General features: G+C 38.4%; 2 protein-coding genes across 3 annotated transcripts; one reads left to right on the top strand and one right to left on the bottom strand.

The window, feature by feature from the left end:
- Positions 1–1,354: 1,354 nt before the first annotated feature.
- On the top strand, positions 1,355–2,988 carry c1ql3b (complement component 1, q subcomponent-like 3b). The gene is made up of 2 exons (XM_056744411.1): positions 1,355–2,160; positions 2,501–2,988. The coding sequence occupies exons 1-2, from the start codon at positions 1,600–1,602 to the stop codon at positions 2,678–2,680; spliced, it is 741 nt and encodes a 246-aa protein (XP_056600389.1). The 5' UTR covers positions 1,355–1,599; the 3' UTR covers positions 2,681–2,988.
- A 53-nt stretch (positions 2,989–3,041) lies between these two features.
- Positions 3,042–6,833, bottom strand: pter (phosphotriesterase related). 2 transcript variants are annotated; one of them, XM_056744409.1, is made up of 5 exons: positions 6,615–6,833; positions 5,496–5,942; positions 5,034–5,299; positions 4,729–4,869; positions 3,042–4,532 (listed from the first exon to the last, which is right to left on the bottom strand). In XM_056744409.1, the coding sequence occupies exons 2-5, from the start codon at positions 5,925–5,927 to the stop codon at positions 4,322–4,324; spliced, it is 1,050 nt and encodes a 349-aa protein (XP_056600387.1). In that variant the 5' UTR covers positions 5,928–5,942; positions 6,615–6,833; the 3' UTR covers positions 3,042–4,321. The 2 variants fall into 2 exon arrangements, with proteins under 2 accessions (XP_056600387.1, XP_056600388.1); XM_056744410.1 differs by having other exon boundaries at positions 6,641–6,833.
- Between the last annotated feature and the right edge of the window lie 4,131 nt (positions 6,834–10,964).

Genomic DNA, 10,964 nt, shown 5'->3' with positions numbered 1-10,964 from the left:
TACATAACTTTTGTCACTTCATTGCTGGGTGATAATTGACATGAGGACGGAAAGGTTGTAAAAAAAATTCTTGTATGAACAATAACTCATGTTCAGTTTCTAGTTTTGTTTATCTTTCACTATCAGCAAGCAATTTTTATGTTGAATTTGATCTCGTTTTGATTTCAAACTACTTAATTTGTTGCATTGAGTCAGTCATTTTCGCATCATTTCCCCATTTCTCTTAGCACCAAGTGAAGTTTGCCTTAAACCCATAAGAGTGTCAAGAAAAGTTGTTTCTTGGCTTTTTGTCTGTTGGAGCACTGCTGTGCATCTGAAGATGGCAGGTGACTCATGATAACCAATGATCGTCCAATCACGCTGAGTAAGCCACAGAGAGTGCCAGCTGGAGGGGCCGAGACAGAACACAAGGCCTCATTGACTCAGAGGTGTGTGTATGCACTGGTGCATCTGTGTCTGTCTGTCTATGTACAGTACAGAAGGTGTGAGTGCATGAAATAATAGCAGTGAGCCTCTTATGCAAACCTGTGACCGACACGTGCGAGAACATGTTCCGTTAATATGATTCAGTAAGGCTTTAATAAGCGCGTTGGTAATGTGAAAACACACAGTTCAAGAATTCAATAAAATGAATTGCCTTTATAAATCATTTGGAAAGACAGAAAATGAAGGTGTTTGTTGTTTCTTTGTAATTCATCATTTGTATGAATTCCATAGGCTGGCAGAGGGGTGTCAACCACAGTGCCACAATTCTGAGCAGCACTTCTCTCTCATTCACAAACACCTAACGTCCTACAGGTTAATTAGGTGGAAGCATCTTCATTTGAGTCATGTTGATATTGGTGTTGAAGATGACACGGTATGGAAACTTCCTAAGGTGCTCCATCACTCTGGATTGCAACAATGCTGCTATTAGTTACATCTCTTATGGTTGATTTATGGGCAAATGAAAAGCTTTCTTGGATAGACTAAAGATGTGCACTCTCCATTGCAAATCTAAACATAATATTGGACAATGCATCTAATGCAACATGGTAACCTTAAAAATAATACAATTTGCTCTCTTGCCACCCCTAAATTAAATTAAACACAGAGTAATTTTAAGAGACTTCAAGATAAGAACAAGTTTATGCATTGCCTAAAATCATATTTTTTGTCATTGTCACCAAACTGATTTAATTACTGAATCAATCAAACATAACATCTTTAAATATCTTAAAGATCTCTCTCATTCTCTCTCTCTCTCTCTCTCTCTCTCTCTCACACACACATACACACGATTGTCTGTCTCCCTCCCACCCCCAGGTGTAATATCAATGTTGCGGTGCAATCTCTTATGCACACTTCAGTTCGATCGAATCTCCTTCGTCTCATATAAGAAATTTAGAGGATGAAGTTCAAGAAATGAAATCTTAATTGTAAAGCTATTTAACTCACTCTCACTGGAGCTGAGGGAAAGTTTAACTTTTGTTTTGTGTATTTTTGTCGGTGTTCCACGGGAACAAGATTGCGCGTAAATCGCAGCGCGAGGTGCGTCCGGTGCTGTCGAGGCTGGGCGTGAGAGCGCGGGTCATCGCCACGGGCGTGCTGGGTGTTGTCATGGTGCTGGTGTTGGTCATCCTCATCCCGGTCTTGGTCAGCACAGCGGGGTCCGACGCGCGGTACGAGATGCTCGGCGCTTGTCGCATGGTGTGCGATCCACATGGAACCAAGTCTCCATCCTCGGCACCGGCGGATAATTCCCGCGAAAACCGCTTAGTTCAGCCCCCACCGACATTCATCAGGGGTGCAAAAGGGGAGCTAGGGCGTTCAGGAAAGATCGGCCCGAGAGGTCTCCCGGGTCCGCCCGGACCACCCGGTCCACAGGGGGTCATCGGAGAACCGGGACCACCCGGACCACCGGGCGTCACGGGTGTCATAAGCGCAGCGACGTACAGCACCGTACCCAAGATCGCCTTTTACGCGGGACTCAAGAAGCAACACGAGGGCTACGAGGTGCTCAAGTTTGATGATGTGGTCACCAACTTGGGCAACCACTATGACCCCACGTCCGGTAAATTCACCTGCTCCATCCCGGGGATCTACTTTTTCGTGTATCACGTATTAATGAGAGGTGGTGATGGGACCAGCATGTGGGCTGATCTGTGTAAAAATAATCAGGTAGGGAGTACATTTAAAAAGTCAGTTTATAAATGTTATTCATTTTATGTTTAGTGGTGCAAAATATAAACATATAAAAATCTAAACCGTAAAAAATAAATGCAATATTTAAAAAAAACTATTTTTAAATGCACCAAAGTGAAAACAATTGCATGCACACAAATAAACTGCATTGGTCTCAAGAGTGTGATTCTAAAAAGAAACCTGTTAGTGGAGAAAGAGACCTAAAGAGAAAGCCATATTTTAACACATTGCTAGCAGTGTTTGCACTATCTGGGCATCTATCATTTAATGAATGTAATTAATTTCATTTATCATAAACATCATTAATTTCTTGCAGGTGCGTGCAAGTGCAATAGCGCAGGATGCGGATCAGAACTATGACTACGCCAGCAACAGTGTGATATTACACCTGGAGCCTGGAGATGAGATCTACATTAAACTAGATGGTGGAAAAGCACACGGTGGAAACAACAACAAATACAGCACATTTTCAGGCTTCATGGTGTACGCTGATTAATACCTGTGACTGCGCTTTCAGATGAGTCTAATTTCAATGTCACAAAACATTCAAACTTGTGACATTACATCCTTGTCAGAGTGAACTATTGATCACAACACCTGCAGCATGACATGAACACATCGTCTCTCCACACATTAGTTTTTTGAAAATCACTGTGATTTTAAAATATCTCAACGCAACTGGTGATTTTAGTAGATTTATTGAGATTAACTCGCAGTGAAAATCATTTGACATCTTCATTCCATATGTGCCTAACGTACACTGATACATGGCTGTTACAGAAAAATTAAACATAGTCGATATTTTTGTACGTTCTCGTTATTTGCACACAAAATATCATTTTGAAGCCACAATTGCATTAAGTTTTATATAAATGGTTTAATTTATCATTGTCAGATATGTGCAGTGTCATCAAACTAATTGTGAATAAATTATATTCTATCATATTTATGAATTTGGAATAAGACTCAAAGCCAGAGAAATTACAGAAATCGTATATATGTGCAACTACAGAAATCAACAAAGCCAAAGCTATGACAAACTTCTGAACCACAAAGCTACAGTAACTACAAAATTAGAAAACATGTTGTTCTCGTATTTGCAATACTCAAAAAATGTGTCATTTTTTGCTATTAGTACTGAGTCACCATATTTATATACTCTACCTACTAAAGATTGTAGGTGTACTTATCAACAAAGGGAATGGGTTTTCTATGCAAATGTGAAAAAAAAATTATAAAAGTTTTTATGTAAAAAAAGACTCGATGATTCACAGCACACTTTTTACATTAGCTTACTGTTACAGAGACACAAAGCAAATGACAATATCATTATTTTACTAGAGGAGTCACTGTGAGCGGCCACCTGCTCCGGAGAATCTTCATCTCTCTGTCCTCTACAATGAGCTGTCGCAATGCATGTCTTCCAATAATGAATGTGCTGTGAAACATCAGGCTTGAATGTGCAAGGCAAGTAGACTTACAGTCAGGTATTTTAGAACTAAGAAACAGTTGTTTTAAAGGGATAACATTATATTTCAGAATTGCATCCCCATTTATGTAATGTTGCTGCTACACAATATAAAAAACCCAATGGCAAACTGTCTTTTTATCCTTATTTACAAAAAATGTCTTCAGAGAATACAAAAACATTTTCACACTATTACCATGTTTTCATCAAAAACAGAAGTACAGTTAAATAATTTTATTGCAACCGTATGTCATAATCAATTGAACTGCTTTGTCTAAATGTAGCTGATTCCATAAGATGAATATTTCCATTTCACGCTTTCATTCATTAATTCAAAAGCAAACAAAGGGATGCATATATAACATGCAAGATTCTTTTTTTATGACTTAATGTCCTTTTTAATCTGGTGAGGGACATTTAAGAATCAGTGATTCTGAATTAACAAAATAAAGTTTTAAGTAAAAAAGTACTTTTAAACCTGCCCCTGATCAATGCTAATTTTATCATCGCAATCTTAAATGAATTAATAATCATTCAAGTATAAATGAATGCACCAAAGTGGAGACATTTCTCGAATAAACTAACATAATATTATGTTCCTGTAAAAACAAATGTGTCTTTGGTTTCGTGATCTGAAAAGGTTAATAATAAGCATGTTTTTGGCCATTTTTATTTAAATGTTAGCCAGTGCTTAGGATTGTCGATAAGTATTTTGTCAACCTGGTTCTGGGTGATGCCACGAGACAGCATTTTGGGGACAATATTCTTCAGAATGTGCGAGTAGCCGTGACCGCCATATTTTGTGAGACGATTCTTGGTATGGATGTCATGAGCGATGAGGAGCCTGTCTTCATAACCTTCCTTAATCAGAAAACCCAAGCTGAGGAAAGAAGACAAATATTCTTAAAAATAGATCTGGCTTAAACAAAAATAAAAATTTGGAGATAAAGTGGAAACCCCCCACATTAAAACTCATCTCTAAAATCCTTTTTTTCATATTTTGGCATTACACAAATTTGCTTTTACTACCAAGAATAGAAGACGAGAGAGATGGCTTGCTAAAGGAAGGCACTTACATCTTAACCCTCTGACTATCACTGGGCATGTCAACATCAAGATCAAATGTGTAGTTCAGCATCTCTGTGCCAAAAAGATCATATTCAAGATAGCTTCCCATCTTTGCAAACTCCAGCAGCTCGCCATGATCAAATATGCTCCTGCAGGAATTGTAAAAAAGAAAAGCATTGATGATGAAATGTATTGATGGTGCCAGATTTCACACACATTTCTGTAATACATTGATCAAATAAAGAATACAATTGTCATGGACAACTACATGGATGAAAGGCACTTTTTTTCTGTATGCAGATGCTCTCCTCACCTGTCAAGGTGAGACATGACTGTTTTGGAGATGTCTCCACCTGCTTCTTGCAGAATGCGGATGGCCACCGCGGGAGCAGCTTTGTTCCGCCCGGGGTGGATGATGACTGGGCAGCCAAGCTGGGTTTGAGCGTGGGCAGTGGCTCGCAGGACCTTCTTCTCACTCTCTGTGATTGGCCAGCTAGTACCGATCTCACCAATCACGCCACAGCGAATGTCTGTACCGTCTGCTCCGTACAGCACCTCGCTGACAATAATGTCAGTAAGCTTGAAGAAAACAGGTTTAAAAAAATTACTTGAGCTGAGGGGAACAAAAGAGTCATTTCTGAAACAGATGCAGTAAATAAATAATTTATTGTTGACTTCAGTTATACAGAACTCTAAAAGCCACTACCTGTATTTTCTTGTACTCATAAACGATTTTGGTGATATAGTAAGTAGACTTTACACATACAGTACAAACCTTCTCAACCGTCATCTTTTTGGTCTCATCAGAGTGTGTGGCATCCACATAGTACCCAGCTCCTGCTAAAACATGTACACCGGTGTCCTTGGCTAACTGGCGTAGAACGGGCAGATTTCGTTGAAGGCCCGTAGTGGTATTCTCCACTATGGTGCCTCCCCCAGCTTTGCGATAACAAAGTAACTCCTCCTTCACCGCCTCGGTCTCCTGATTCAACAGCAGGTTCTCCTTGTGGCTGTACGGATTTTGCTGCAACCAGTGAATGTTCTTCATCTCAATGGGAGCTGTGGCAAGATCCTCGTCTCCTGGCGCCGGGGGAACGTGGCAGCACTCGAACGCCATTGTGAGGTGTTCGTGGGTCATAGTGCGTCCTAGCTGATCAGGCTCGATCAGACCCAGCACCGTCTGGACCTTGCCGCTTCGCTCAGACATGTCAGTTAAAGAAGCCTGTTGACAGAAAGCAGAAACGGATTTCAGAACGTTTAATTAGGTTTATGTACAAAGTTATTATGGTCCATTTTTGAAGGGAGGATTGTGTAGTGTTCATTGTTATAAAGGAAGGTGAAACACATTTCTAGTAGGATAAGTTTTAAGAGGAAAAAACTTATAATTTCATTTCCCCTTTGAAATAAGGAAGAACACCCCATAGCACATGATAATAAAGCTGAGGGCTTATCTAAAAATGACTCATCTCGCATGTTTCATAAAAGGCAGTTAATGGGTTAAGATACTTCCTGGTTTGGACTTTGGGATGACTTGTAAAGAGCCTTGTTGAACTGCAAACACTTTACTGTACCAAACTAAAGATTAAATGCATTCATTACGTTTCTGCAGATGCAACAACATGCAAGCATATATCGTTATGCACAAACCTTAAGAAATAATTTGCCATTTAAAAACTGCTATGTCGTTTTCATGATATACCTTATGCACGTGCGTTCAAAGCAAGCAACAAGCTGAGCTGCAGAACAACAACTGTAAAACAATACTACACGAACAGTGCATTTGTTTAACGTAACAGGCATATATGCATAGCAGTTCATTTAAATTTACGCGAAGAAATAGTATCTTTGATTCGCAATAAATATTGAAGAAATTACGCAAAGAAATGAACTTTACCTTCCCTGCTGAAGAGTACAACTTACAGTTTGCAGAAGTAGCAACCGAGCGCTAAGATCTCGCGATGTTTATGTATCGCGAGATATGTGACACGATGAACTTTGTTTATTATAAGTACATTCAACCATAATGGAATAACTCATTTACGAAATAATTACATACATAGTGAAGTTCGCTGCAATGTGATCATAGACCGTATTTTTTAACTGTATAACTGCGTTTGAGTTTAGGGCAATGTGGGACCACGCCCCTTTACGTTGTTTGACGGCGTTAGTTTGTTTTTTTGGGACGATATAGGAAGTATTTACAAATAAAATGTACATTCAAAAAAATCACACGTGTTTATTTAGTTTTGTGCGTTTATGTTATAGCCTATCCTTTTCTACTATAGTAATGACATAATGACACAGCATTGATTTGTTTTTATTTATTAGCTTATTATAAGGGCAGTTGCATTGGATCTTTTTCTCAGCTGACCCCACTGTTGGACTTGAACAAAAGTGCACATATGTGCAAAAGTGAAATCAATCTGACTATTGAGCCATGATTTAGAAGTGTCACGTTGGCTTGTAAAACATTTTCCCTGTGTGATTCTGATCTAACTAAAAGAGACAGGTCCTGGGGTGTTATCTGACTACAGATTGGTGTACAAAATTAGTCCTGAGATAGAGCAAGAAAGAGACTATTAAGTTTCAACCCACTCCAAATTGCCAGGCAGTTACTGGCATCTCCTGTCAGATCTAATTCATCACCTCTGGAATTTAAGACAGATCTCCGCACACTGTTTGTAAAACATCTTTTAAAAATGGTCAGTAAACCTGATTTCTCTTCATTTGGCTTATTATTGGTGTTTTCTGGATTTACTGTGTCCTTCTTATGTAACCCATTTGGGTTCCCCAGTAACTCACCATAAGGTTCAGCACAATGTAGATGACATGTTCCGAACAGACTTTCTTCTCAATATAATCTCTGAAATCAAATAATAAAAAAGCCATCAGAAACCAACACAGGTAAAGCCTATACGAAAATCATAAGACTTTGCAGAAGTAGGCCTACATTTGATTTTCATTCAAATCAATCACAGAACTCAGGCCTATGACTTCACATAGACTACAATTCATGTATAAAAGTCAATAAGCTTCATTTACCAAAACCATTCACTCAAAACTCAAGAAAAAAATATTAAAATAAAATTCTAAACGCAAGCTATTTCTTTATTTGTATATAACACTCACACATCCCCATCAGCAACTTTCTTGTACCCCAAATTTACATGCAGATAAAACAACTCTTTCATCTTTCTGATTATATTTTCTAACCAACCGTTGTATCTCACCTGAACAAGTAATTCATATGGTTGGTGGATACACTTTTATCTTTACACATCTGTGTAAGCATCAGGCTGGAGATTATTCAAAGCGAGCATGTTTCTCTAGCCTTGGGTGTGAATTAGTTCAACCAAATCCTGTTTGATAGCATAGTTATTGCCATGGTTCAAGTAAATCAGAGAATTCTTTGCACGAGGCTGCTGTCTTGTTTCAGATTTTGGTTATCCCATAACACATCTGAAGTGTTGAGAGTGGAGTTCAGTTTCGGCAGATGCTGTTTTGTATAGGCCTATTTACCGGTGGAAAAACTTGGGTAAAATGTTGTGTAATGGCTGTGCTTGTATGTCCATGACCATCAAAAGTTGTCCGAGCTGCGATCACGGTCCCATAATGCAATTCGACAATGTATTTAAACAGAAAAAACACTCGTAACACATGTAGTGAGGAAAATGTCCGTTAAAATGTCAATATACAGATTTTTTTTAAAGTGTACATAATTGAACATGAATTTGACAACTTAAATGGCGTTAAGGAAAGATAATCTTAAGACTTATGACTTCAAAAACCTAATTCTAAATCAACACATCTGACTTTTTTGAGTCCTATAGAAAATTACACTCAACTTAACTTTGCCTCCAGCTTAACATGAACATTATAGGGTCTCATTATTGCTGGTGGTGTCATACTTTGACTCTGTGGAAGTCAAAGCTGAGTGACAGCAGAGGAGTATAAAAAATAACTGAAATCACCTCATTCGCCACTGAAATCTCCCAGCAAGACCTCTGGGTAATTTATGGAGAGCCCTGCTCTCTCAGTGTGGGCTCGGCTCTTTTCAAGGGGGGGGGAGGGGTGGGTGGGAATATGGTGCACTGCATCTCAATTTCGAACATCAGAAGGATAAAACACCCACTGTGTTGATGACAGATGTTAACATCTAACGCCGTTTGAGAGAAAAAAGTCAATGACTTGTTTTATTCATTTGAACAAATAAAAAACAAACAGAAAACATGCAGCCTCCAGGGAAATGCTTTACAATGTGTCATTTTTCAGCCTAGGTTGGAATTAGCTGGACAGTCAGTTTTTACTGGCATACAAGGGAATTACAAACAAAAAATGCCAGGTAACCATAAAATGCATTGACAACTGGTTCTACTGCAGACGAAATTATTAGTTCATATAAACGCCTCAGACTCACATGTATATATTGCTTGTTGTTTGTTATTCAGAGTGCCTATAATATTAATAAATACATTTGTCAACTTTTAGAATGGCAGAGGCTTTATTTGACAATTCATTCCATCAATCACAGAACCTACACATTTTTTAAATCCCTCACTTTGTGCAAAACTCCAGCAGAGATGTGATATGACATTTCTGCAACAAAACAGCTTGCCAGATCAATGAGGTGTATGTACAATTGTTATACCATGCTCAGCTTCCTCCATGTCTATTATGGAGGATTTCTTTGGAATCTACTGGTGTCCCTCGGACAATAAGATTTGCACTGTGCAGCTACAGAGACACCAACCTACATACTGTGATACTTTACACGCAAAGAGTATTATTAGTCTAACAATTAACTTTACCGATTAATATAATCTAGAGCAGAAAAAAATGTGAACGTGTAAAAAAATGTCAGATTTTAAGCTTAATTACATATGTGACCCTGGATCACACAACCTTAGTATTAAGTAGCACGGGAGCATTTTTTGTAAAAGACAAAAATGCATTGTATGGGTCAAAATTATTCATTTTTCTTTTATGCCAGACATCATTAGCATATTAAGTAAAGATCATTTTCCATGAAGATATTTTGAAGATATTTTGTAAATTTCCTAGTGGATGGCCTGCTACAGTGCCCCTGATTAACAATTTCAAAAGCAATTTTCTCAATATTTTGCTATTTTTGCACTCTCGGATTCCAGAGTTTTAAAAGGTTGTATCTCAACCAGACATTGTCCTATTCCAACAACTCATACATCAATATAAAGCTTATTTATTCAGCTTTCAGATTATTGAAACATATCAATTTCGAAAAATTGACCCATAAGACTGGTTTTGTTGTCCAGGGTCACATATAACAAAGAACGGAAAACAAAAGTCGATAATTGTTTTTCAATAAATATAACTGCTGTTAACATTACACACATATTTCAGAGTTGCTTCTTGTTCGGTTCAAAGTTGTAGACTGGCGCCACCTTCTGGTAATATTATTAAGCGAAATTCACTAAAAATACTCTCACATTCCTCACATACTTGCAGGATTTTTTACTTGACATTGTGTCTCTGAATTGGATAGCACTGTAATTTATACATTTGGTGAACATAAAAACATGTGGTTTATTAAAGCATTGCTTTCAAGCTTGTGATTGTATTACCACATCCTTTCAGTGTTACACTAACTTGTGTTTATATTTGATCAGTTTGTACTTTCAGTGAGGTTTGAACACATGACATTGGTGTTGCTAGCACCATGTTAAACTGATTGTACTACGGGAAAGCCTAAACTGACTTTAAAACACACACACACACACACACACACATACACACGCACGCACACACCCACACACACACACACACACACACACTGGCAAACTGCTTCAGGCCTAGATGAAAGATCCCACCACCCACAGTGAGTGTGATGGTTTTCTTTCTTGAGTTCCTGAAAGAGTATGTATTTAGTTGGATCAGATGATTAAATCCCTGAGTGTATATTTCTTCTGCGATGTAGTGACCCATCCACCTACAATCTGTTCACTTCCAAACCCATTTAAATCAGATGCTCTCGGTTCATCATCACACAGTACTACACTAAATGGAGGGCGTGAATATGACCCATTTTGAAAGCGACTGCTTTTCAGGGTGAGGAAGTGAAGAAGGGTGAGAGATACAAACCATTAGCGTTGCTATAGATTATTGTGGAACGGGCGAGTTCACTCAGAAAAATTATGCTCATATTACGCAGCCTGTAGAAAAGTATCAGGAATGGGAAAATTGCTGGTGTGCATTTGGTTTTTAACCT

The sequence above is a fragment of the Triplophysa dalaica genome, chromosome 3, assembly GCF_015846415.1.
Source record: "Triplophysa dalaica isolate WHDGS20190420 chromosome 3, ASM1584641v1, whole genome shotgun sequence".
In the NCBI taxonomy this organism is placed as follows: Eukaryota; Metazoa; Chordata; class Actinopteri; order Cypriniformes; family Nemacheilidae; genus Triplophysa; species Triplophysa dalaica.
The sequence above is the reverse complement of the archived record's forward strand: the minus strand, read 5'-3'. Positions and strand labels throughout refer to the sequence as shown.

Excerpts from the sequence above, each read along its gene's own strand:
- c1ql3b (XM_056744411.1), top strand. The coding sequence starts at position 1,600 with ATGGTGCTGGTGTTGGTCATCCTCATCCCGGTCTTGGTCAGCACAGCG. Across the intron at positions 2,161-2,500 it reads ATCTGTGTAAAAATAATCAG|GTGCGTGCAAGTGCAATAGC; the intron begins GTAGGGAGTACA and ends AATTTCTTGCAG.
- pter (XM_056744409.1), bottom strand. The coding sequence starts at position 5,927 with ATGTCTGAGCGAAGCGGCAAGGTCCAGACGGTGCTGGGTCTGATCGAG. Across the intron at positions 4,870-5,033 it reads GTCATGTCTCACCTTGACAG|GAGCATATTTGATCATGGCG; the intron begins GTGAGGAGAGCA and ends CAATTCCTGCAG. Across the intron at positions 4,533-4,728 it reads GATAGTCAGAGGGTTAAGAT|CTTGGGTTTTCTGATTAAGG; the intron begins GTAAGTGCCTTC and ends TTCTTTCCTCAG.